General features: G+C 42.6%; 1 protein-coding gene across 3 annotated transcripts; it reads left to right on the forward strand.

Annotated features, from left to right (window-relative positions):
• On the forward strand, positions 1-27803 carry stimate (STIM activating enhance). 3 transcript variants are annotated; one of them, XR_008724752.1, is made up of 9 exons: positions 1-264; positions 4533-4581; positions 5516-5611; positions 7651-7772; positions 17402-17514; positions 19973-20050; positions 20392-20541; positions 22359-22787; positions 26054-27803. XR_008724752.1 is itself a non-coding variant. In XM_055647882.1 (8 exons), the coding sequence occupies exons 1-8, from the start codon at positions 72-74 to the stop codon at positions 22473-22475; spliced, it is 918 nt and encodes a 305-aa protein (XP_055503857.1). In that variant the 5' UTR covers positions 1-71; the 3' UTR covers positions 22476-24141. The 3 variants fall into 3 exon arrangements, 1 of the variants encoding a protein (XP_055503857.1); XR_008724751.1 differs by lacking the exon at positions 26054-27803 and adding an exon at positions 22896-24141; XM_055647882.1 differs by lacking the exon at positions 26054-27803 and having other exon boundaries at positions 22359-24141.

Raw genomic sequence — 27803 nt, forward strand, 5'->3', positions numbered from 1 at the left:
CAGCCGGTACGCAGCGCCGCTCCGGTTGCCGAGGCCGAGGCCGCGGTCGGGACAGCGGGCCAGGGTAGGCCATGGCCGTCAGTCAGCTGGAGCCCGGCGCCGTCGCCGAGCGGCCATTGCACGGCTCTCTGGTCACCTCCAACCTGAGTGTCCCGCATGGCACCGTTGACGGTCCCCGCGGCTGCGAGAATGGCGCCCTGATGGGCAACTTCGGCATGTTCATCCAAGGCTTACTCGGAGTGGTGGCCTTCAGCCTCCTGATGTGTGAGTGAGGGAACGGGGGACCGGGGCTCGGGGACTGGGGACCGGGGGACCAGGGACCGGGGGACTCGGGACCCGGCTGGGCGTGGGGTTCGCTCCCAGATTAAACATGGCTGGGCCCGTGGAAACGAGGGAGGATAAATATTAACTTGGTTTCACACTGAGCTCTCACCAGTGAAATTAAGCAAGGCATAAACATTGCTGTCAAACGAAAGTTGGCACAGAAGTTGGCAAATTGGATCCAGAATTGGCAAAAGTAGACAGATGTTTGCTTTGTGAGCAGGTCGGTTATTGTTTGTTATGGACAGTAATGTTTGGGATGAATGGGATCAGTAAATTACGGGAGGCTAGTACATTTGCACATTACACGAAAATCAGTAGGGTTGTCCGTTGTGAGAACCGACGTAGTAGACCACAGAATGATACTGATTAGTTGATGAAATGGGCAGAGCATATCATATGCTTATGGAATGTAATCGCACATGATGTGATGAACATTTGATGGAATAATAAGGCCACACAATGATTAGAACCACAGTGGACGTCTAAAGATCCAATTAAGGGTAACATCACCCTCCTCTGCAAGCAGAAGGGGAGAAGGAGGATATTAGGAATTGGAGACCCATCTCTCTGTTGACTGTGGATTACACGATCTCCAACAAGCCCATTGCCATCTTCTCTGACACACCAAATCGCCACAATCTTTTCTGGAAGTAGAGGCGTTGATGGGCTTTCTTTATCATTGCATCAGTGTGCTGAGTCCAGGAAAGATCAGAAATGTGCACACACCAGGAATTTGAAGCTTTTGACTCTACCATTGTCGCATCAATATTGACAGATTTGTGGGTCCTCAACCTTCCTCTTCCAAAGTCCACAATCAGTTCCTTGGTCTTACTGACATTGAGAGCCAGGTTGTTGTGCTGGCACCATTTGGCCAGTCAATCATTCTCACTTCTACACTCTGACTCATCACTGTCTGTAATTCGTCCATCAACGGTGGTGTTGTCAGTGAACTTAAAGATGGAGTTTGCACTGTGCCCGGCTACACAGTCGTGAGGAAAGAGTGAGTAGAGCAGGGGGCTGAGCGCACAGCCTTGAGGTGCTCTTGTACTGATGGTTATTGTGGAAGAAGTGTTGCTGCCAATTTGAACACTGTGGTCTGTTGATGAGGAAGTCGAGGATCCCGTTTCAGAGGGATACGCGGAGACCCAGTTCCGTGAGCTTGATAATTATCTTGGAATAGATTATAGTATTGAATGCTGAGCTGTAGTCTATACACAACAGCCTGACCTTTGTGTTTTTATTGTCCAGTGCAGTGTGGAAAGCCAGTGAGATCATATCCTTTGTTGACCTGCTGTGGCAGTAGTCAAATTGTAATGGGTCGAGGTTCTTGTTGAGGTCGGAGTTGATATGTGCCATAACCAACCTCTCAAAGCACTTCATTACCACGGGCGTTAGTGCCACCAGTTGATAGGCACGTCACCTTACTCTTCTTGGCCACTAGTATCATTGATGCCTTCTTAAAGCAGCAATGAGAAATTGAAGATGTCTGCAAAAACTCCAGACAGTTGGTCTGCACAGGCTTTAAGAAGGTGATCAGGTATACCATCAGGTCTGGATGCTTTTGGAGAGTTCACCCCCAGAAGGAACTTCTGACATATGCCTCTGACCTAGATTGTAATACCATCAGGGGCTTTGGGGCCCGGAAAGGAACATAATTGTTCTCCCTATCAAAGCGTGAGTAGAACGCAATTAGCTCATTGGGGGGTGATGCTTTACTGTCTCTTGTGCTGCCCCCTGATTTCACCTTGTAGGTAGTGATGGCATTGAAGCCCTGCCACAGTTGCCAAATATCTGCCTCATCCTTCAGCTTGCAGCTAAAGTCCCTTTTAGCCTTTTTGATGGCCTTATCAAGGTCATATTATATACCTCTGTGTCACAAGACTTGAATGCCCAGGATCTGGTCCTCAGAAGGATGAGGATCTCCTGGTTAATCCAAGGCTTCTGGTTGGGAAACACTTGGATAGTTTTAGTAGGAACACACCCCTCCACACATTTCTTTATGAACAATTGTGGCATTTTCATTCAGGTCCATTGCCAAGTCCTTAAACATTGCTCAGTCTTGTCCTTGTATACAAGAACATTGTTGTTGTAAGTGTCCCTGAAAGTGGAATCTCATGTAGATAGGGTGGTAAAGAAAGCTTTTGGTGTGCTGGCCTTTATAAATCAGAGCATTGAGTATAGATATAGATATAGATATGCCATTTATTGTCACTATACATGTACAGTGAAACTGAAAGCTGCTCGTACTCAGTGCATACATACAATTTAGCTCAAAAAACAAGAAATAGAAAAAACAAAAAAACAGAAGGGAGATGGGGGGGGGGAATAGGGGGGGGGGGAGTTGGGATGTAATCGGGGGGGGGAAGTTGGGATGTAATGTTATAATTGTACAAGGCATTGGTGAGGCCAATTCTGGAGTATGGGGTACAATTTTGGTCGCCTAATTATAGGAAGGATGTCAACAAAATGGAGAGAGTACAGAGGAGATTTACTAGAATGTTGCCTGGGTTTCAGCAACTAAGTTACAGAGAAAGGTTGAACAAGTTAGGGCTTTATTCTTTGGAGCGCAGAAGGTTAAGGGGGGACTTGATAGAGGTCTTTAAAATGATGAGAGGGATAGACAGAGTTGACGTGGATAAGCTTTTCCCACTGAGAGGAGGGAAGATGCAAACAAGGGGACATGACTTGAGAATTAAGGGACAGAAGTTTAGGGGTAACATGAGGGGGAACTGCTTTACTCAGAGAGTGGTGGCTGTGTGGAATGAGCTTCCAGTGAAGGTGGTGGAGGCAGGTTCGTTTTTATCATTTAAAAATAAATTGGATAGTTATATGGACGAGAAAGGAATGGAGGGTTATGGTCTGAGCGCAGGTATATGGGACTAGGGGAGAATACGTGTTCGGCACGGACTAGAAGGGTCGAGATGGCCTGTTTCCGTGCTGTAATTGTTATATGGTTATATGGTTGTGTACATTCAGGACAGATGGTGGGCGCATACTGTTACACAGAATATCTCGTGTATGCATGGTGAATGTGCTCCCTATGGGGAGGGAATAGGGAATTGGATTCAACTGCTCTACACAAACATTGACTGTGTCGAACAATGGTTCAAAATAAATAACTTCATCATAAGTTTGGAATTAGGCAGAGTTGCCCACTTCCCCCGCTTTGTTCGTGTACAATGTAGAACCTTTCACTAAATCTATTAGAAAGGACTTCAAGAATCAAGAGTGTTTAATTGCTGTGTGCCCTGACAACAAAATGATGATTTTTTTAAACTTTTTCAGCACATTAACACAACAAGACGGTACACAGATAGGAAAGGTTTAGAGGTATATGTGCCAAGCACAGGCAAATGGGACTAACTAATGGGGCATCTTGATCGGCATGGACAAATTGAACTGAAGGGCCTGTTTCCGTGCTATGATTAACATAATAAATAAATATGCAGTTAACAATAACTGATGTTATAACATCAAAGTGTTGTTTTGTCATCTATATCAATGATTTGGATGAGAAATTACATGGCATGATTAGCAAGTTTGCAGATGACAAGAGTGGGTGGTATTGTAGATAATGAAGATGGTTGTCAAAAATTGCAGCAGGATCTTGATCCTGCAGGTTGGCTGAGGAATGATTGATGGAATTTAATATGGAAATGTGAATTGTTGCTTTTTGGGAAGTCTAACATAGGTAGAACCAACACGGTAAAGTGTAGATGGAGTCAATGATGGAAAGTCTGGTCTGTGTGATGGACTGGTCTAGGTGATGAACTGGCCTACATCTACAGCTCTGCAATTTATTGCAGTCTTGGGCAGAGCAAGCTTTAATAAAACCCAGCAGTATGCTTTCTGTAGATGTTTGTTGGAGACTTTGGAGACATGCCGATTTTCCACATTTTCCTAAGGAAGTAGAGGTGTTGGTGTGCCCTTCTTTGGGCTGTTGCATCAAGTTGGTTGGTCTACGACAGATCGTTGGTAATATTAACGCCAAGGATCTTGAAGCTGTTAACCATTTCCACTTTGACACTATTGAATTTCCCGTAGTCCTACGGAATTTTAGTTTTCTGATTAGTTTGCCATGCAATTTACTAAAATCCATGTAGATTACATTAGTAGATATTGCCTCATTGATCGTAACTTATCAAAAAAGTACCTTGAAGGTAAACATTTATAAACAGTTGAGGTTTATTTTTGTCTACTTTTTGCAGTGAAACGTTTTCGAGAACCAAAGTACGAGAGGCGACCGTGGAAGATATGGCAAGTATTGAGTAGCTGTAAAGCTGAGCTGTAGGGGCTATGCCTCGGCAATTGGGTGGCTCACTATTGGGTTATAAAGAGATATTGTGAATGGCATTTGGTGTTTATTATTGTAAGTTTCCTTTCACTGTGTCCAGAACTACTAAAAATAAAAAAGTCATCACATGGGAAGATGGTCTCAGCATGATTTTCCAGACATGCCAATTGAGCACTGAGTGATCAGGGCACAGTCAGGTTTGACAGCCAGCAAGCTGTGGAGTTGGAGAGCGTGGTGAGCTTGATGTTGTCACTGTAGCCAGCCATGTGCATCAAGAGAGGGTCTATGTTGTCCCACTTCTGCGGGCCTGGGCTAAGCTGGAATGAACAGCATCATTCAGAGTGCAGATGACTGATAATCTCGGAGCTGCGAAGAATCTGCCCTAATGTGCCAGCCAATAAGAGAGTATGGTTAAAGGTCATGGTAGAAACGACAACTGAATCTTTTTTTGTTGTCCCTCCCTCATCATTCATGGAATCCCCACCCAATTTACCATTGCCAGCCAACCAAGACCATTTCCCCCACTCGCTTCTGTCTGTAGGCCAAGTGCCGCTTCCTTCAATTCCCTCCACCCACCACTTCCCATCATTATGTATGTTTGCTCAGGTTGATACCATGGGCATGTTAAAGCCATTTTGGTCCATTCATTCACCCCTCATCAGTCTCCACTTCCCCTACATGGCACTTTGTTTCAGTGTATCTGTTGTAGTTGTCTTGCCCATTCCCTGCCATCTGCCAACGCTGTGGATGTCTAAAGTGACTGATCATATGGCTGAGATGGTAGCTGTTCATACTGCATTCAGTTCTTGAGATTTTAGTGTTTTAAACTGTTATTCATCTTAACTGCCTATTTTCTAAACTTAAATCATCTCTAATAAATGAGCATTGCTTTTGCAGGTTTTTAGATACCTCAAAGCAGGCTATTGGCATGCTGTTTATCCACTTTGCCAACGTCTACTTGTCCGACTTGACTGAAGAGGACCCATGTTCATTGTGAGTGGCAGGATTTTCATGTGATACAACTCATACATGTTCAATGTTGCTCTTTTTCAAAAGCATTTGCATGTCGATGATTTTGAAATGTGCTCATAGGATCTGTTGCGTGGAGTCTCTTGTGGCAGTTAACTTACAATTGTAAAATGTATGATTCTGCCTTTGCAGAACAAACTAATGGTTCATATCATGCTACAGATAGTTCTGAGTGATTCTGCAACCAATGGATAGGTTCAAAGCTTTGCAGTGAATTATGGTAAACAATTAAAAACGTAATGAGTAGAGGAGGCTCCCAGAATGTCTGCCTTCAACTTTGACGGTGAAACACTGCACTAGATTGTCAAACGGGGTGAAGTGTTCGCAGTGAATGTCAACCAGAGTAACTGAGTGAATCATTCTGCTTGTCGTCCTCCTGGGATCCCAACTATTACGAAAGCAGTCCTATGTCAATTCTGTATGGTCCATGTGATACGAAAACATTAGATACAAACACTATGAGACCAGATAATATCCCAGCTGTGGTGCTGAAATTGTCACTTCAAAACCTGCCATGCAGACATACAAATTAGGGGCAGGAGTTGCCCATTCCACGCTATCATGCTTCACCATATTGTTACCTCAATTCCATTGCAGCTTTATAAAACTTTAGTTAGTCTGCATATGAATGGTTGTATGCAGTTCTGGTTTATGCCTGAATTAGATGGTATTAGGTATAAGGACAAAGTTGGACTAATTTGGATTATTTACTCTGGAGCTTCGGAGGCTGAGGAAAGACCTGATAGAAGTATATGATAAGAGGCATAGATGGGGTAGACAGCACCTTTCTCCTAGGGTGAAAATGTCATAGACTACAGGAATTGGCTTTTAAGTGTTTAAGGCAAAATTTTAAGGAGATTTTCATGTGAAGATTTTTGACTGGTTAGTGCCTGGGTCATGCTGATAGAGGTGGCGGTGCAAGTAGATACATAGTGGCATTTAAGATGGGTAATACAGATATGCAGATAATGGAGGGATATTAATCACGAGCAGGCAGAGGAGATTAGTTTCACAACATTATGTGCAGCACAGACATTGTTATAGAACCTGTCTCAAACACTTCTGGTAGCTCATTCCACTCACCCACCACCTACTGCTTGACAATGTTGTCCTTCAGGTTCCTATTAAATCTTTTTAAACCTTTGGGCTCTAATTCCTGGCACTCTTTCCAATTTAACAACATATTTGCCATAACAGGGTGACAAAAACAGAACACAATACTCCAAATGTGACCGCACCTATGTCTTATACAACTAACATGACCTTTCAATTTCAATTATCAATACATTGTCTGGTGAAGGTCTATGTGGCAAAAACCTCCTTGTCCACCCAATCTAGTTGTGACACCACTTTTAAGGTGCTATGTACCTGCATTACTAGATCCCTCAGCTCTACAATACTCCCCAGTGCCCTGCCATGCACTGTGAAGGTTCTCTTGTTTTGTCTTCCTAAAATGCAACACCTCACACTTATCTATATTAAAGTCCATTAACCATTCCGCAGCCCATCTGATTAAGATTCTGCTGCAATTTTTGATAACCATTTTCGCTATCTACGAGGCCATGCACTTTTATGTTATCTGCACTCTTACCAATCATGCCTTGATATAAACCACAGACAGCAACTGGTCCAGCACCTATCCCTGAGGCATGCCACTAGTCACAGGCCTCCAATCTGAAAAAACAATCTTCCACCATTATCCTCTGCATCCTTCCATAAAGCCATCCTTCTATTCAGTCGGCTAGCTCTCCCTGGATCCGATGTGATCTAACCTTCCAGAGGAGCCTACAATCTGGAACCTTATCAAATGCAGATAACATCTATGGCTTTGCCCTCATTAAGTTACTTCTTCAAAAAACACAAATCAGATTCATGAGACACAATCTCCCACATACAAAACCATACTGTCCCAGGTCCCAACATTAGTTATGTTCTTAAAAAATGCTCATGATGATAATTAATCACATTGCATCTATTGAGTAATGCTTTTGTTTTTGCTTTAGGTATCTAATTAATTTTCTTCTGGATGCCACTCTTGGTATGCTCCTGATCTATGCTGGAGTGCGAACTGTAGGTGTCCTAGTTGAATGCCAACATTGGGATTCTCTTCGTTTTGGAGAGTATGGTAATGTAAAACTTTTTGTTGTTCTACACCAATGAGGGTGGGGGGAAATTGATGCACATTTGTATGTGAAGGACAATGAAAGACTCTTTGTTGTAGGTAAACCATGCCATAAACTGCAAGTGCTTTGTGCTTTACATGGGGCATCATAAATTGCTGAGGTTTTGGTTGCTGGAAATAATCAACAAGTCTTTGTCGGGGATTCTTTTCTAGTTTTGCGATCTGTCAGACTTCTAAGTACAGGAAGTCTAGGTACCTACCACTTTTAGTGTAAAAAAAAAGGTTTGCCCCCCCTCGCCCTAAAGCTATGCCCTCTAGAGTTTGATATTTCTGTTTTGGGGGAAAAGGTTTTTACTGTTTACCCTATATATGTTTCTTTTAATTTTATATAATTCCATCGGGTCTCCTTTCAGCCTCCAACGTTCCAGAGAAAATATCCAAGATTGACAAACCTCCCCTTATAGCTGATACCCATTAACCATTCTGGTAAACCTCATCTGCACCCTCTCAAAAACTTCCCCTTAATGGGGTAAGCAGAAAGCACTTAGTGTCTCAAATGTGGCCTAAGCTGTCTTATAACGTAGCATATATATCACAGATAACAGTGCTCCCAGACCTCCGGCCAGAATCCTTCACCACCACCCTCTGTCTTCTATGAATAAGCAGCTCTGAACCCAAATTATCAAGTCAGCATCTTGATGTCCTGGATCAGCCTACCACGAGGGACTTTATCAATCATTCCCTCAGTATTCCATGAGGACAACATCCATGGCCATGCCCTCAGCAATCACTTTTGCTCCCTACCTACTCAAAAACCCAATCAGGTTCGTAAGATATGACCTGCCGCAGGACACCAATGCTGACTATTCTTTTCCAAATGCGTGTAAATCCTATCACAAAGAATCCTATCCAATAGCTTCCCTACCATTGACATGCTAGGGGAATTAGGTTATTTCTGTAATACTCTCTAGATACTTTATAATTGTATACACCACACCTCATTGAAGTCTGTGCCATCTTCCAAAGAAAACAATCTCATACAATGTATCCCCATAGCTACAATATTCCAAACATTGAACTGAGAACAGTGTAGCACAACAGCAGGCCCTTTGGCCCACAATGTCCGTACACAACATGATGCCGAGCTTAACCACTCTCCTTTGCCTGCATGAGATTCACATCCCTCCGTTACTTATATTATTGTGCCCCTTAAACACCACTAGCATACCTTTATCAGCTTCCACCACCACCATCTCTGGCAGAGTATTCCAGGCATCCCCCGCTCCCTGTGTGTAATTTTCCTCGAACATCTCCTTTAAACTTTCCCCCTCTGACCTTAAATCTATGCCCTTGAGTATTTGACATTTCCACCCTTGGAAAAGGGTTTTGACTGTCTACCCTATCTATGCCTCTCATAATTTTATGTACTTCTGTCAGGAATCCCCTCAACCTCCGAGGCTTCAGAGAAAAGACCTGGTAACGCCATTTATCTCCTCTGCACCCAGTCCAGTCTAATCATCTCTTTCTTGAAAGTGGTGATGGGAACTATACGTAGTGCTCCAACTGTGCAGTTTTCAAATTAAAATGGAAAAATACTGAAAACACTCAACAGGTCAGGCAGAATTTGTGGAAAAAGAAGTGGAGGTAAGATTTCACGTCATAATCCCTGTGGCAGAACTCTGCTTGACTTGCTTTCCCCCCCCCCAATTTATTTGTTATCATTTAATGTTTCAGATCAATAACCTTTCCAATATTATAGGAAGCACGTGACCATATTATAAGAAGTAGATGATTACACTGGCGATAGTACAGAGGAGATGTAGCAGGTTGCTTGCTTGAATTGAATCATCTGGCACAGAAATAGGCCAATTCATCCATGCTGTCCAACATGCCCATCTAATCTAGTTATATTTGACCCTTATCCCCCTAAACCTTTCCTATTCATGTATCCTATCCTAATGTCTTTTAAATGTTGTAATTGTACCTGTCTCAGCTATTTCATCTGGCAATGTTCCTAACACCCATCACCCTCTGTATTAGAAAGCTGCTCCTCAGATTTCATCTCCGGTTTCCCATCCCTGAGAAAAAAGACTGTCGCATTCACTTTACCTGTGCCCCTCATGATTTTATACACCTCCCAAAGTGCAACACCTTACAATCACCAAGGAAACTACAACTGCCATTTCTTTGCCCATATTTACTGTATTTTTCACAAAAGGCAAATAATTAATGTAACATAATTAGGAAAGCTCCGAAATACATTTTTTTATTTACTACTTGGGGAATTGATTCCAAAAGTAGGGACATTATGTGTCAATTACATAGGATATTAGTGAAAACACCATCTAGAGTGTGCAGCTTTGTTTCTCCACTGTGAAGAATGTGAAGGCATTAGGTAGCAATTCGGAGATTTACCAAAATGATATCTGGAAAGTGTGAGTTATCTTATGAGAAACATTTGAACAGCCAAGGCTTGTTTTCACTGGAGTTTAGAAGAACTAGAGGTAATGATTAAAACATAGAATCCTGCTGGGTCTGACAGGATCTGAGAGGATAATTGCACCTCTTGGAGCTTGTTACTTTCCTAGTTCTGTGTGTTTGATCTGAATTGTTAACTTTCTCTTCTCCCACAGATGCTACCTGACCTGCTGAGTGTTTCCTAAAGTTTCTGTTTGTTATTACTATTAGTATAGCAGGTCAGACACTGTCCATGGAAAGGGAAGGAGAAAAAGTGAGTTTTTGAGTTTTTTAGTTTTAGCCTTCGGCCCACTGTGTCCACACCAACCAGCAATCCCAGCACACTATCACCATCCAACACACAAGAGACAATTTACAGAATTTACAATGTTTGCCAAGCCAATTAACCTACAAACCTAGATGACTTTGGAGTGGGGGAGCTCCCGGAGAAAACCCCACGCAGGTCATGGGGAGAACGTACAAACTGTACAGACAACACCTGTGGTCAGGATCGAACTCGGGTCACTAGCGCTGTAAGACAGCAACTCTACCACTGTGCCACCCTTGCTAATGGTACACATTAGAATGGCTGGCTATCTTAAACTGTTGACTTCTCTGAAGTGCTCATTCTTCCAGCTCTTATATTAGCTGTCAAAACTGAGGAAGTGGGTTGTGCTGTGGGTCAGGTATGCAGTCATAGGTCAGGTATGCAGTCATAGGTATAGAGATAGTAGAGGAGGGGGCTCAGCACACAGACTTGTGGAGCTCCTGTGCTGAGTGTCAGAGTGGGGGAGTGGTGGGGTCCCATCCTGACTGACTGCGGCTGGTCCATTAGGAAGTCCTTAATCCAAAGGCAGATGTTGTGTTTGAAGCCTAGGTCGAACAGCTTGGAGACCAGTCTACTGGGTATGATGGTGTTGAATGCAGAGCTGTAATCCACCAATAGCAGTGGTGCGTATGTTCCCCGTTGTTCTAGGTGGAGCAGTACAGTATGGAGGGCAGTGGCAATGGCGTCATCTGTTGATCTGTTTGCTCTGTATGCATATCGGTGTGGGTTGAGGATTGATGGGAGAGTAGCCTTGATGTGCATAAGGACCAATCTATCCAGGCACTTCATGATTATTGGTGTTAGTGCAACCGGCCTGTAGTCGTTGAGGCAGGTTACGGCTATCTGCTTCGGAACTAACACTATTTCCGATATTTTTAGCCATGTGAGGACCATGCATTGTGCCAGGGATTGATTGAAAAGATTTGTAAATACGTCGGTTAATTCATCAGCACAGTCTCTGAGAACCCATCCTCGGGCCCCATCCGGACCGGCTGCCTTCTGTATGTTAACATTCCGCAGTCTGTGTGTGACATCAGCAGTCTGTATGATGAATGTCTGGCATTTTCTCTCCAGCATATAAAAGGCATGCTCATTTGGGTTCAGGATGTGTCTGTACACTTTAGAATTCATTGTGCTACTATCATCAGCAGTTGTATCATCAATGAAGATGTGAGCCAGTACCTTCAGCAGCCATACATGCCCAGGCCATAACATCCCCACCACTGTGTTTGACAGATGAGGTGGTATGCTTTGGTTCTTGGGCAGTTCCTTCTCTCCTCCATACTTTGTTCTTGCCATCACTCTGATACAAGTTAATCTACGTCTCATCTGTCCACAATACCTTTTTTCCAGAACTGTAGTTGCCCTTTTAAGTACTTCTTAGTAAACTGTAACCTGGCCATCCTATTTTTGTGGCTAACCAATGGTTTGCATCTTGCAGTGTAGCCTTTGTATTTCTATTCACAAAGTCTTCTGCAGACAGTGGTCATTGACAAATCCACACCTGACTCCTGAAGAGTGTTTCTGATCTTTCGGACAGGTGTTTGGGGATTTTTCTTTATTATAGAGAATTCTTCTGTCATCAGCTGTGGAGGCCTACCTTGGCCTGCACTGGCAGTCCCTTTGCGATTAGTAAGCTCACCAGTGCTCTCTTTCTTCTTAATGACGTTCCAAACAGTTGATTTTGGTTAGCGTAAGGTTTGGCTGATGTCTCTAACAGTTTTATTCTTGTTTATCAGTCTCTTTCACTTTCATTGGCACAACTTTGGTCCTCATGTTGATAAACAGCAATAAAAGTTTACAAAGGTGATGGAAAGACTAGATGCTGAGAGATCTCTTATACCTGCACTAAGGAGGCAATTAAACACACCTGAGCAATTACAAACGCCTGTGAAGCCATGTGTCCCAAACATTATGGTGCCCTGAAATGGGGGAACTAAGTATAAACGCTGCTGTAATTTCTACATGGTGAAACCAAAATGTATAAAAATACCCTTTAATAAAATCTGACAATGTGCACTTTAACCACATGTGATCTTTTTCTGTTACAAATCTCAAATTGTGGAGTACAGTGGCAAAAAATAAATGATGGGTCTTTGTCCCAAACATTATGGAGGGCACTGTATGAGTCAGGTGGGGATATTACAGCAGGCAGCAAAGGACAAGGGGTGGATTTTGCTCTTTGTCAGTTGTGTATAGAACGTGCAGGATTAAAGGGATGTGCTGAAGTTCCTGTTGTCGCCATATATGGTGATAAATGTCAGCTCTGTTAAATGCAGTGGGGATGTTGCTGGAAAATAGCTGACTAATGGGATAGCATGTTTACATTTAACACACATAATAACAAAGTATATCCAAGTTGTAGATGAGCCAAATTTTCTGGGAACTTTGACCTGTGTAAATCTATGTGTAAACGAACCTTCGGGTGTCTGTGATGTCTCAAACCATTTTGCTTTGCATTGTAGTGAATATAACATTGTCAGGCGTTTTACTATCCCCTTGTATCCTTTAGTAGGTGGCAATTCCAGTAGAAGTGTCCTATTCATTTTGATGACATCAATGTTCAGAAGTGCAAATCTAAACAAAATGCTGGATGTATTCGTTCAATCAGGCAGCATTTGTTGTGAAAGCGAGAGTTACCTGTTCCTGATCAACCATCAGAATCAAATGTGTTTATAATTGCTGAGCCTAGGGTAGTTGGAGCAAAGAAAGGGAAATGTGTTACATGGCAGAGACTAGGTTAGATTGAATAACTTGAGTGGAGGCTGTGCGTGCTCGAGAAGGCGATCAATCAGAAGAGGGGAGAAGAGATGAACGAAGAAAAGAAAGGCGATACTGTAAAATTCACAGCACTACAGGCGGCAGAAAATCATGCAAATACTTTGGCGGCTTCTGGGGAAGGAGAAAACAGGTCTAATGTTGTGGCTTGATGATCTTTCTTCAGGGCTGGCCAGTTCTGATAAAATTGAAAAAGCGAATTATTGAACCGTACAGTAAAAAAACTGCATATTACAGTTAACTACACAGAGAATGGTAGGACTGTGGAGCAGATGGATCTAGGAGTGCAGATACATACAATGCCCTCCATAATGTTTGGGACAAAGACCCATCATTTATTTATTTGACCCTGTACTCCACAATTTGAGATGCCGGAGAAGATAGTTGAAGCTGGTACTATCATAACATTTAAGGTACATGGATAGGACCGGTTTAGAGGGTTATGGGCCAAGCCTGGGCAGGTGGGACTAATACAGATGGAGCATGTTGGTCAGTGTGGGCAAGTTGAGCCAAAGGACCTGTTTCCATGTTCTGTGACTATGTAACACTTTAAGAGGCATAGATAGGATAGACAGTCAGACTATTTTTCCCAGGGTGGAAAAATTGGAGGGCGTCACTTTAAGGGGAAGTTGAAAGGAGATGTGTGGGGTAAGTTTTTTTTACACTGAAGGTTGGTGGGTGCCCGGTACATATTGCTGGGGGTGGTGGTGGACGCATTCAATTAGAGACCAATTCTCTCATTAAGTTAGAAAATAAATTCATCTTATAATTAATTGGTCAAAATTACTCATGTCCTGTATAAAATCTTGAGGAACAAAAAAGAAAGTGTGTTAAAAGTGGTTGCATAATTATTATTAGTAGTGGCCGATCTAAATAGAACCTCTTTAATGTTTTGCCAATGATCAGTAATGTGGATGGATGTGTGGATATTTAATGTGCAGCCAATTGTTTTCATAGTTGCAATGCTTGGTATGTATCCTGGATTATTGTAGGCAAAGTTAGCATAAAGGCAGTAGATAATTTAGAAACGTATTCTCGCAATAGGTTTACAATACATGGGATTTTTTTTTGCTTATTTTTGTGGTGCTCCTCGGAAAAAGGAACAAGTTAAGAAATTAGGAGATGGACACAAACTGCTGGAGAAACTCAGCAGGACAGGCAGCATCACTGGAGAGAAGGGATGGGTGAGTTTTCAGGTCGAGCCCCTTCATCAGACCCGAAATTTCACCCATTCAATCTCTCCAGAGATGCTGCCTGTCCCACTCTTACTCCAGAATTTTATGGCTATCTTCGGTGTATAACCAGCATCTGCAGTTCCTTCCTACACATTAAGAAAATAGAAGCATGAGTTGGCTAATCAGTTCATCAAGCGTGCCCAGCCATAGATGCTGCATGGTAGGCTGGCCGTGAGATTAGATCACATGAAAACCAAGACAAGCTCCCAATTGCATACAAAATCAGCTTGAAGGTAGGAGATAGAGGATGGTGGTAGGAGGTTGTTTTTCAGATGGAAGCCCGTGACCAGTGCTGTGACCGACCTGATCAATGTTTGGTTCACCTTTATTTATAATTTGTATTAACAATTTGGATGAGCGTGTAAGTGGCCTAGTTAGTAAATTTGTTGATAACACTAAAATTGATGGTATAGTGAGGAAGGTTATTTAAGATTAAAATGGGATCTTGATCCATTAGGGCCCAGGAATGGCAGGTGCAGTTTGATTCCAATAAGTGCGAGGTGTTGCATTTTGATAAGATAAAAGTGGGCAGAACTTGCACACTAATAGTAGGCCCCTTCAGAACACAGAAGCCTCAGGTGCATAATTCCTTGTAAATGGCGACATAGATAGATAGTGGTGTCATCAGTTAGGGTATTGATCACAGGAGATGGGACGTCATATTACGGCAGTTCAATACATTGGTATGGTGACATATGGAGTACTATCTACAGTTCTGGTAGCCTTACTATAGTAAGAATGTCATTAAACTGGAAAAGGTGCAAAAAAGCTTACAATGATGTTACTGGGTTAGGATCATTTGAGCTATTTGGAGAGCTTTGTTTTATTATTGTTGCATGCAATAAGATACAGTGGAAAAGGGTTTTTTGTTTGCTGTTCAAACAAATCATACCATACATAAATACAATCATACCATACATGACTACAACAGGAGGCGCCAAACAGAAAGTAAGAGTACAGACTATAGTGTTACAACTACAGACATAAGTGATGATTTTTTTTAAGTTCAAGTGATGCAACAAGGAACAATCCTAGAGTTTCACACCATGAAAACAGACCATTCAGCCCAAGTCGTCCATGCCGAACAAGATGCTCCTCTAAGCGTGTCCCATTTGCCTGTATTTATATCCCTCTGAACCTTTCCTATCCATGTACCTGTCTAAATGTCGTTACGGTACCTGCTTCAACCAATTCCGCTGGCAGCTCGTTCATTGTGTGTACCACCCTCTATGAGAAGGTTATTCCTTAAGTTCCTATCAAATCTTTCCCCTCCCTCTTTAAACCTCACAAATCTAGGGTGAGCCAGCCAGATGGATACAAAATTGGCTTGGTGGAAGGAGTCAGAGGGTGGCACTGGAGGCCTGTGACCAGCAATGTGCTACAGAGAAAATGATGCTGGGTTGATTGATCCACTGTTGCTTTGTCATTATTACTATGACAATTTGGATGAGAATATAGGTAGCATGATTACTACATTGATGGAAGATTCCAAAATTATTGTGGTGAACAGTAAGATGGTTATCTATAAGGTTACCACAGGTTCCAGATCAACCAAGAAATTGTGCCAAGGAATGGCAGGTGGAATTTAATTCACACAAGTGCAAGTAATATATTTCTGGAAGATAAACCAGGCCAGTAAATGGCAAGTGCCCTACAGAGGCAAATGGCATGCTCGCCTTCATTGGATGGGGCACTGTGTCCAAGAATTTGGACATCATGTTACAGCTGCATAGGACATTAGTGAGACTGCTACTGGAATAAATGTGCAGGTCTTGTCGCCATACTAAGGAAAAATATGATTCATTTATGGAGGGTGCAGAAGAGATTCACAAAGAATGTTGCTTGAACTGGAGGACCTAAAAGGAGAGACAGGATAGGCTAGAGCTCTTTTCCCTGGAGTGAAGGAGATTGAGGGGTTACCTTATAAAAGTTTACAAGATCATGAGGGACATAGTTATGTTGGAGTAGGGACTGATTTAAAGGAGACCTGAGGAACAACATTTTTACACGGAGGGTGATGGATATATGGAACGTGCCCCCAGAAGAAGTGGTAGAGGCAGGTACAATGAGAGCATTTAATAAACATTTAGACAGATTTGCGTATATTAAGGTTAAGAGGGATAAATGCAGGGAAATGGAACGAGCTCAGGAAGGCATGAACGAGTTGGGCTAAATGTCCTCTTTCAATGCTGTATAACTCTAGTAAAACTGCTATCAAGGTCCTACATGGATGGTGCAAGTTGACAAACTGTACCCAAATCTAGCTTGGCGACTGGAGACAGGGGTTGATAGTTTCTGCAGTTGGACGCCTTTAACTTGTGTTTTTCCACAAAGATCATTCCAGGGGAACACCCTGGTTGTTTATAATATAGATGTGAATGACTTGGATGTGAATGTGGAGGCAGGATCAGTAGGTTTATGGATGACATGTTGTTGATAGTGTGGGAAGTAGTCTTCTTGGTAGAACCATTGAACAGTGTCTCTTGTCACATGGGAATCGGTAAGCAAATTGGGGTTAGGAGAAGGATCAGGAGATCATGAACAAGGTGAACTTGAGCGGTGCAGGGCTAGAGTAGAGGTGCCTTGGAAATATATCTGCGTTATTACTGCAAGTTTGGGAGTTATCAGTCTAAAATATAGATAAATAACTTTTGAGAGAGCATCTCCAGTCAAATATGATATTCAAATATGAATTGCAGTTCCTGGCAAGATTTCTTAAAAAGAATGAGTGTAAAGACACTGTCTGATCGTCAGTTTTGCACACCAATTGACGTGGAACAGTTGTTAACTTTCTACCTATGGTAATAATTCCATATACTGAACTGGTGTTGCAGGAGACCCACTGGAATGCAGTGCCTGGATTGGACAGTGCGCACTTTACTTACTGATTATGATGTTGGAGAAGACTGTGGTGATTATCGTGCTGCTTTTACCTCAGTGGAGGAAGGTTTGTATCTGTCTGTCTCTCCAGAGAGCCTTTGTTCTAACTATATTTGTATAGATTTTTCCTTCAAATGTTGTCATTAACATTAGTTAAAATTAACAGATTGCTGATAGATTTATAAATTAGATGTTAAGATTACCAAGTCTGCTAAAACATCTTTCAATTGAATTTCTCAATACCATGGGTAAAATGAAGCTGAAATGATGTAGGAGACAGCGGCATTGTGTAATAATGGAAATCTTACGGGCCTGTCCCACTTGGGCTATTTTTCAGCGGACTGCCGGCGCCTGTCAATTCTCCGGCAGCCGGCTGAAAAAACGGGAACTAGAATGGCGACTGTCAGAGCGCGCGCGCACACACACACACACACACACACACACACACACGCGCGCACACACACGCACAAACACACATCACAAAGGCGGGGGCCAGGGCAAGGTAATACAGACACACCGCGATGAACAGGAAGGTTAAGAGGGCTGGCACAGTGTACGGTAACCCCTTTAAAAGAGGGAGATGGGGGGAGGAAGGGAGAAGGAGTGGAGACATTTTTAAGAAGCCAGACAACTTTTAATAAGCCAGAGATACACAGCTGTGAAGTTCGGCGGACATTTAACATTACCGGTCGGTTATCCTTGGTTCTGAAAACTCCTGCTTACGGTTTTTTCCCCCAATGAAAATGACCGGTCAGCAAAGGGGATTAACTAAAACTACCTACGACTACCTCGACTATCATGTATAACTACATGGCGACCCCACTACAACTGCACCTACAACTACAGGATTATTGATTTCCTCCATGGCGACCAATTTTTGGTTGCAGAAAATTTTTCAACATGCGGAGGCCGCGACTGGTTCCCAGAATGCGGGAACTCCTCAAGACCATGAAGGAGACTCACCAGAGACCACCAGCGAACATGTGGCGAGCACAGAGTCTCCTGTACTCACCTAAAAAGTTGCCTAAGTGGGACAGGCCCTTTAACATGTCAGAAAAGAATCAGCACATCAGCCAACTATGAAGAAAGAAACAATGTAACTGAGCAATTGAGCCATATGGCATAAAAACAGTCCTTTCAGTCCAACTCGTCCATACTGACCATGTTGCCTAACCTAGTTAGTTTCTGTGTGCTTGCATCTGACTCGTACCCTTTCAAACCCTTCCAATCCATCTACCTGTGTGTTTTAAGTATTGTAATTGTATTTGTTTCTACAACCTCCAGTGACAGCTCGTTCCATGTACACGCTACTCTCTTTAAAAAACAAATTCCCCTCAGTATCCTTTTATATCTTAACCACATCATCTTAAACCCATCCCCTCAATTTTTAGGTTGTCTTGCCCTGGGGAGGAAAAAAACTGACTATTCACCTAATCTATACCCCTCATGGATTGTGTAACCTCTAATGTCAACAGTCGGCCCTCTAAGCTCCAGGGAAATAGCCGCAACCTATCCAACCTTTACTTATAATAAAGCTCTCCAAAAGCAGTAACATCTTCAAAAAAAATGAACTAAACATGAGAGGCGGAGTGATGCAATGCCAGGCAAGTGAGGAGGATGATGGTGATATGGGGTGATTATCAGATGCGTGGAATAAGTGACAAAGGGTTGAAGTGAAATGGAGATAAAAATGTGTCATATAAGGTAGGAAGGAAAGGAGTGAAATGTAAAGCCAGAAGGAAGGATATGGAACGGGGGAATTGGGGGACTCAGAAAAGGGAGGGGTGGGAGATAAGCAGAAGGAGAAGAGAAAAAGAAGGGTGACTGGAATGTGAGAAAGTTGTGCATATTGGGGTGGGCGGGAGAGTAAGGGCGGGTTGGGGGTACTGATTGTACTTCATACCTGCTGGAACTTCCGATTACTGGCTATTTTGGTTATTTTGCTATTGGTTTATTATAGTCACATGCACCAAAATATATTGAAAAGCTTTGTTTGTGTGGGATCAAGTTAAATCATGCTATACACTAGTACAAAGAAACCATATGCAAGGGCAAAGGGAAAAATACCAGCGTGCAGAATTTGGTGTTGCAGCATTATAGCACGACTGAGGTAAGTGACGGAGCTGGCTAAGCTGACACTCAGTGTTGTGGTTCTGCAAGTCATTTTACTGATGTTGGTGGAGGGTGAGAGTAGTTGTTTGAGAAGACGGTTCATAATATAGAAGTTGGAGGTTTTGGGTGTTTTTGTATATGAGTGTTGCAATGTGCATTCAGGTTTACGTGGACTACTTAAAGGAGATTGCGAGTAAAATGGTTAACAAAACAACTAGAAATGAACGTGCTGATGCAAGATCTCAACCTAAGACATCGGCAATTGCTCTCCACCACAGATGCTGCTTGGCCCACTGAGTTCCTCCTGCAATTTGGTTTTTTGCTGCTCAACAAAAGAACTGTGGATTGAGAACATTTGTTTGTGGAAAGGCTTTCTATCGTATGTATTTAAAATGAATGTCTATGGTTTACAGGTGGCTCTACTTAATCCAATCCAGAACCCACAGTTGGAGCTGGCTATTGTGATGCTGATTGTCCCTTTCTTTGTCAATGTAAGTAACTATTCCAGATTAAGCTATTGAACTATGATTTTTTAAACTGTAATTTCTGAAATATAAGGCTTGTAAATTTGTTCATAAGAAATGAGATGCAGAATTGGGAGCATCATCCGTGCGGTTTGTAACTTGAACACTCATCTCTGGAAAATGCCCAAAACTATTTAAACCAAATGTGACGAGCTTGCAGACCAACAATGAGTGTCTGGCATGGAACCTAGATATATCTGTTACACTTAACATGATAGGATGTAGATACGATTTGAATTATGTCGAAAACTTCTGAGTCCATCAGTACTTTATGCTGACATCTATCTTTTCCCTTCCATTACTTACAGGCATTAATGTTTTGGGTGGTGGATAATTTTCTAATGAGGAAAGGCAAAACTAAAGCTAAACTGGAAGAAGAAGGTGGCGAGGATGATTCTAGAAGTAGCAACAAAGTTAGATACAGAAGAGCAGCATCACACGAGGAGTCTGAGTCTGAGGTAAATGATTCAATATATGTAGCAAACAACAGTGCCCCAGGGATCAGTGCTGTTGTTTGTCATCCAAATTGTTAATAAATGTAACAATGTAGTTAACATGGTTCCTAAATTTTCAGGTGACACCAAAATTGTTACCAAGATAGGCGAGGACAGGAGCCTACCAATTACCAATGGAGGAAATGAGTCAAAGGGTAGTTGTGAAGGGTTAGTTTGACTCCTTCCTCCATGGCAATGTTAAATCCAATTAGCTAGCTGAGCTTGGATTCTGTGCAAACGGACTTTCCAGACTGGCTTTCCATGCAGCACCTTGTCAAAGGTCTTATTAACATCCACATAAACACTGTTTACTGCCCTGCCCTGTATTTTCAAAGAATTCTATCAGATTTGTGTGACATGTACAAAGCCATGTTGATTGACACACAAAAAAGCTGGAGAAACACAGCGGGTGCAGCAGCATCTATGGAGCAAAGGAAATAGGCAACGTTTTGGGCCGAAACCCTTCTTCAGACTGACACAATCTGACAGTGCCCACTTTGGGAAGTAAGTCAAGACTTTGTCCCAGGTTTGAGTGGCTTCAGTCATATGGATAGATAGTTTCCATGGGAGGGACAAAATATGAGGGAAATATTTTCTCCTCGTCTCTCCTTATCTGACACCCCTTTTTCTCCATTTCACCTTTAGCCTTTGTTACCATTTTCAACCATATTTGTATACACCTATCATTTGTCAGGCGTTGCCCCAACCCACCACTCTTTTGCAGCTTTCTTCCCAATACCCCAACAACATCATTCTGAAGAAGGATCCCGTTCCAAAATGTAATTTGTCCCTTCCCCGCCTCAGAAGCTGCCTGACTGACTAAGTTCCTTTGACACTTTGTTTTTTTGCTCAAGATTCCAGCAACTGTAATCTCTTGTGTTTCCAAGATCTAAAATAGCTTTTCGCCTGCTTGGTACTCAGTATATTAATCCAGAAAAACTAATTTACATTTCCTGAATTGATTCTTCAACTTATTACTGCTCATTTGACTTGGCCAGTCTGGGTGTGATGTCTCCCTTTTACAATATCACACAAGTTACAAACTCTTCTCATTTTCTAACTTCTGCCATGCCAACCACTAAAGGAATGTTGGAACATACTAGGCTAAGTGGGACCCGTGGGTCCCAGTCACACGGGAGGCCTGATTCCCCCCCCCCCCCCCCCCCCCCCCCCAACGCAACCCATTCCCCAAAGCAATATTCCACCACTTGGGGGAGGGTAAGTATTGGGGAGGGTGAGTATTGGGGAGTGGGGGAGGGGGGGGTATGAGGGAGGCGGGTGTGTGGGGAGGGGGGTGGAGAAAGGGGGGTGGGGAAGGGAGGGCTCTGACTCTGCTCACCCCGCACCTTCAGCTTTCGGCCCCATGCAGCTAATCCCGGTCCCACTCCGGCTTCACTCAGCAGCTTGCGGCTGGTGGTGCTGGTCGCCGCAGAAGCAGCCCGCAAGCTGCTCACTCTCCACGAGCTGCTGACTCCACAAGCCCACGAGGTGCTGAACACACTGCCCCCCCCTTCAGCTTTTTATTCTCCTCGCCGCGTTATTGACAGCAGGTTCCGGAAGGGGTGTTTTTTTACGATTTTTAAACCTTCATAACTTTTGTATTATTTCACCGATCGGAAAACAAAACTTATTTGACTTGCAGCAGAGGAGAATGGTAAGGTGGCGAAAAATCATAGCGCTATGGGGGATTGTTTTTGGGCAAATTTATATACAACACAGACAGGAAGTGGTCAAGATGAGAGTTTTAGTAATAGTATAGATATGTTTAATGTGGTTCACAGATTCTCATTTCGCCAGATGATGAGTTGGAAGAATCTGAAGGAGATGAAGACCTGAGGAGATTGGCAAACGTAAAGGCCGTTAAGAAGAAGTTGCGATTTGGGGTTCTCCCAGTATGACCCAGAATGACCACAGTGCTCTAGTCCTTGGAGTTATGAGGAGAATCATGCCAATGCAGACGGAATATTTTCCTTGCTGCAAACTACACTGTGAAAATGAGATTTGTACAATGTGTGGAGCAGCACCGGGATCGGAAAGAAGATTGGGGCGAGGCTGACGTACTTTGTGCTTGTGGTCTCAGCTCCCCTCTTTGCACTGATACCAAACATTCCTGATCAATGTTACCTATTATTTGCACATGGATGATGTTCAGGGCCGTTGGGTGCAGGAGAACAGATTTCTTTCAGCACGTCAAGTTTTGATCCCTTGTTGTAAGTTATTAAATATGTCGCTCAGTCTATTTGTACCTTTAATATATTGACCAAAAACTCTGAATTTTCAACTCTGAAAGTCGACAAATAACAACTCTTTTTTTTCAGCACAACATGATTGCGTTGGAGATCTGTTAACACGTGACAAATTGGCAATTACCAAATTGAAAATGCTGGAACAACAGATGGAAGGGCAAGAACCTAGCACCTTAATTTTAACCTCATTGATCCAATTTTCCCTTCTTGCCCTGTATCCTCCATCCATTCTCACACCTTCTTCCCCACTCACTCATTTTTTCATCTCTCTGCTCCCCGCCCCTCCCTCCTGTTGTCTTTTCAAACTTGCCCACCCATTTGGACCATATCCTTTTGTCTCTCCTTATTAAACATGTATGTTAGCAGTTGAGATTATTTTGCATTATTTGTGAAGTGTTTCACATCTCCGATGGGTAGGAGGCTAGTCAGTTGCAACAATTCTCACATTGGTGGAAAAAAATAATTACAGGACAATTGCCCATCACTGTCTGATACTTGAAATGTTCTCATGTAATTCAAATAAGTCTGAAGAAGGGTCCCTACCCGCAACATCGCCTATTCACTCCCTCCACAGATGCTGCCTGCCATTTTATGTTTGACTCAAAATTGCAACATCTGCAGTTCCGTGTTTCTCTGTTCTCAAGTAATTCCCTGGTTCTACTTCATCACCTGCTTCGACAGAACAAATATATTTCAATTCATTGGTGACAGTTTATTGAAGCTTCTTGTTCAATATTAAGATCTGAATGTGTATGATTTTCATTTGAAAAAAACTTTTGACAGAAACATTCCTATCTAAATTTGGTGTGGGAGATTTGGGAGGTACAACTGTTGCACAGTTCAAATGACAATTAAGATGGTATTGAGACACCTTTTACAATAGAGATTGTACTAGCTGGTTTATACGTGCCCTGAGTGCGTTTTATGGGATAATGTAAGAGAGCAGATATCTGAATTTAATCTGTGTTGACCCTGCCCTTGGAGTAGTTGATGATCCTGCTGGGCACATGAATTGATAAATATTCCATTCCCATCATTGATGTCACTCACCTTCAGAATATTACTTTACTTGTACATAGAAAGGGAATTTCAACAAGACCGTTATTTCTGGTAAAGTATAATGATTTTGATAATGAATGGTTTGAACAAATTGTATTCATTAGCTTATTAACAACTGTATTGCATTTGAGGAGGACAGGTGTGTGGATTGCAGTGTGCACCCTTTGCATTGAATCTGTTACCAACTATTTATTCTGCACTGAATGATCTCCCACCACTCCCCATTGCCAGACTTGAAATAAACCTTAATGAACTAGAATGTATTTTTCATGTAAGTGAAAAATTAACATAGCACATTGAAAAGCACAGCGCGGGAAAAGGCCCTTCGGCTCACAATGTTTGTGCAGAACATGAAGCCTACTTAAACCAAGCTCCTCTACCTGCATACTCTCCATTACCCTCCATTACCTGCATATCCATTTGCCTATCTAAAAGTCTCTTAAATGGCACTGTTGCACCAGCACCCTTTGGAAGTGAGTTCCAGGCGTCCACCACTGTGTGTAAAACAAAACTTACCCCCTCTGATCTTGAACCTACGCCCTCTTGTTTTTGACATTTGCACCTTGGGCGAAAGATTCTGACTGTCAAACCCTTTCTATGCCTCTCATTTTGTATACGTTGATGAGCTCTCCCCTCAAACTTTTATACTACAAAGAAAACAATCCAAGTTTGTCCAACCTTTCCTTACAGATTATACTCTCTAATCCCAGCAGCATTCTGGAAAACCTACACTGCAGTCACTTCAAAGCCTCCACATTCTTCCTGCAATGGGGCAACCACAACTGCACACAATACTCAATGCGTTTTCAAAATAGTAAACTGAAGCTTTCACTTGAATTTAAATTATTGATGTAATTTGGAGGTTGAATGGTGGAAGGACATCAGGTTTACCTATTTGGAATTGCGGTTGAAACTAAAGCTGTGTATCAAAGAGAAGCTGCTGCTGCTGAGCCAAGTTAGTGAAGATTTGTGGCTCTTTCTCAAGTTCCAGGGTCACAGAGCTAATTGGCAAAGACACAGGCCCTTCAGCCCACTAGTCCAGGCTAACCGAGGGATTGTTGCCGTGTGTATTGGAAGGAGGATTCCATGGTCCAAGGGAGGGCGGAGGAAACACTGGGGAGGGAGGAGACTGGATAAGAGCAATTATCAAAGCAAAAGGTGGTGATGGGGAGATAGAAGATTGATTTTTGGGGAAATGAAGGGAATGTCGCAGAGATGGGAGAGGAGCATGGAATGACGATACAGGCTTTATAGGAGAAGTTTGATCTGAAGGAGGGAGGAAGACCAGGCACTGCAGAGCTACTGCGCAGATAAATGAAGAAACAGTGTTGGATGGAGTTGCTGTGCAGTTGTGGAGAGTTAGGTCAGCAGTGGTGCGGGTGGAGATGGGATGAGCTCAGAGGTGGAGTGATAGTGGTTTGATTGGAAACTATGTTGTGCATAGTTAGGACTGCTAACAATGTGTTTGATCCATTTTTATAGTTCCTTAAACATAGAAGGAGGCCCTTCAGCACATTGAACCTTTGCCACAAAAAGCTGGAGTAACTCAGCCGGACAGGCAGCATCTCTGGACCTTCTCTCCAGAGATGCTGCCTGTCCTGCTGAGTTACTCCAGCTTTTTGTGTCTATCTTCAGTTTAAACAGCAGTTCTCTGCAGTTCCTTCCTATACATTGAATCTTTGCCAGTTCAGCGGTCTCAGTCCTTCACTAATTTACCTGTATCCTGTTCTCCCAATATCGCCATCAACTTCCCTTAGATTCCGCAACACATGGAGCAATTTGCAGTGGTCTCCTAGACCCTCCTAGGAGTAAGAAGAACATGCGAGCACCACATAGACAACACTGAACCAAGGTCATTGACGCTATCAGGCAGCAGCCTCACTAGCTGCACACAACACTGCACAACCACTTTCCTTATGTAACCAATTTTGGTTGTTCACTAATAAAATGGAGAGTTGTTCATTTTACTAGTGAAAGCTAAAATTGTTAGAGAACATATTCCTGGTGTTTACATTTTTCAATATTGCAATAAACTAAGCAGCAAAGTAATCTATTATTTTGGCGGGGTTTACATTTAAATCTGTAGTTATTATTTACTTTGGTATTTCATAGTATGACCTGCTTGAACAATAAGATAATACTAATTTTCACTATGTTTTCTCTCCATATAGGTGTAAATTAACAAAACATTGCCCTGGATTATTACTGATCTTAAAGCTGTCCTTTAGCTGAATTTTAAGTTTGAGAATTTGAGAAGGTGATATAGGCTTGAATTGTTTTAAAGTGAATATGAGGTACATACTATTTTCTTTAGAAATGTCTTCTAATTATTTAAAATTGTACAATCTCCATGTACCAGTGCTCAGCATAGCGACAGATCTTTTCCAAACTGAGCAAACTAAGAGTTGGAATTGCATGAAGTCGCTACAGCTCTGTTGCAGTCATTGCCAGGGTACCAATCAATGCTATTCTCAGCTGTTCTCAATCCATCTCATGTAGCAGAATGGTAGACTACACATCAGAGGGTCCTCACTCCATGGCATGTTTTCTCCCCACAGTTTGTGTGCCTGTCACTTTTGGGGATATTATTGTGGGCAGATGCATCTGACCCGTAGTTTATGGACTGCAAGTTGACGTGGGTTTTCTCATCATTGTTCTCACTACCAACCTGACCCCAGCCTGGCAGAGCTCAGCCAGTCCTTGTAATGAACACTGAAGTTCCTCACTCAGTTTATGTCCCATGCCTTGCTATTCATAATTCTTCTAAGTTGCACCAATTATGGAAGAGTTGCTTGCTCATCAGTTGAGCAAGGATAATAGTTAGTCATAAGCAGGATTCATTGCCCTTGTTTGATCTGGAGAGTGAATTGGTATGTATAGGTCCAGCAGGCCAACACACACCCTCTATAGCTTAGTCACATCCTACACTATGCTGACCAGAACTGCACACAATATTCCACGTGCCGTCTCACTCTCATCTCGTACAATTGTAACGTTGCCCTGACTCTTGTACTCGGTGCCCTGACCAATGAAGACAAGTGTGCCAAACGCCTTCTTCACCACCTTGTCTAACTATGTTGCCAGTTTCAGGCAACCATGACGGGCACTGCCTGACTTGCATAATAGACAAACGTATGTAAGCAAGTCTTGAAGCCCACTGTTTTATTTTCAAGTTGCAAGTCTCGGGAGCAAAGGGCTACTGCCGTCGCATGCGGCCATTTCCACAAGCTATTTAGTCGGCTGTTCTTGCAGATGCTCCCATGTGGTCTCTGCGTTGAGAAGTACATTTATGCGTGTGAAGTAGCGCTTCCATTTCCCACTTGGGATGCAACCCTTAGTGAGTTGGGGAGCATCTATACTTGCATCCCTCGGTTGCTGTTCTACAACATGTTCTAGGGACCTGACATTCAGTGTATATCCTGCTCTGGTTTAACTTCCAAAAACTTCCAAAAACGTCATCTGCCATTTCCTCCGCCTGCTTTCCCAACCAATCCTGTATAGACTTTCAGTTCAGTAAATTGTGTTTTGTACTTCCTTTCCATAGATGAGATTAGCAGGTATACTTTATGCAAGATTATGCCTCAAATTTAGGCAGCATTTTTATCTTATTGAAGGATTTAACAACAGCTGTTAAAGGCTGTCGGTGTAATTGGTAACAGAATGGCCACAACAGGTACAACTGGATTTAGATGTTTTATTGCTTGGTACTAATATATTCAATTGGGTCATCCGTCATTCCTCTAGTATGGTTTATATACTGCACAAACTCCTGAATCAGTGAATCAGCAAAATGCCACTTTGGCAATCAGGAAGAGTTAATTATATTTGAAAATGTCTGGGAGTTGAGTATAAGCTGTATGTACCTTGTATTTTACTTTATATTAAAGTATTGGGAATTTCAAACTACTTTTCTGGTGCCTG

This window comes from Leucoraja erinacea, chromosome 16, assembly GCF_028641065.1.
Source record: "Leucoraja erinacea ecotype New England chromosome 16, Leri_hhj_1, whole genome shotgun sequence".
NCBI lineage: Eukaryota > Metazoa > Chordata > Chondrichthyes > Rajiformes > Rajidae > Leucoraja > Leucoraja erinaceus.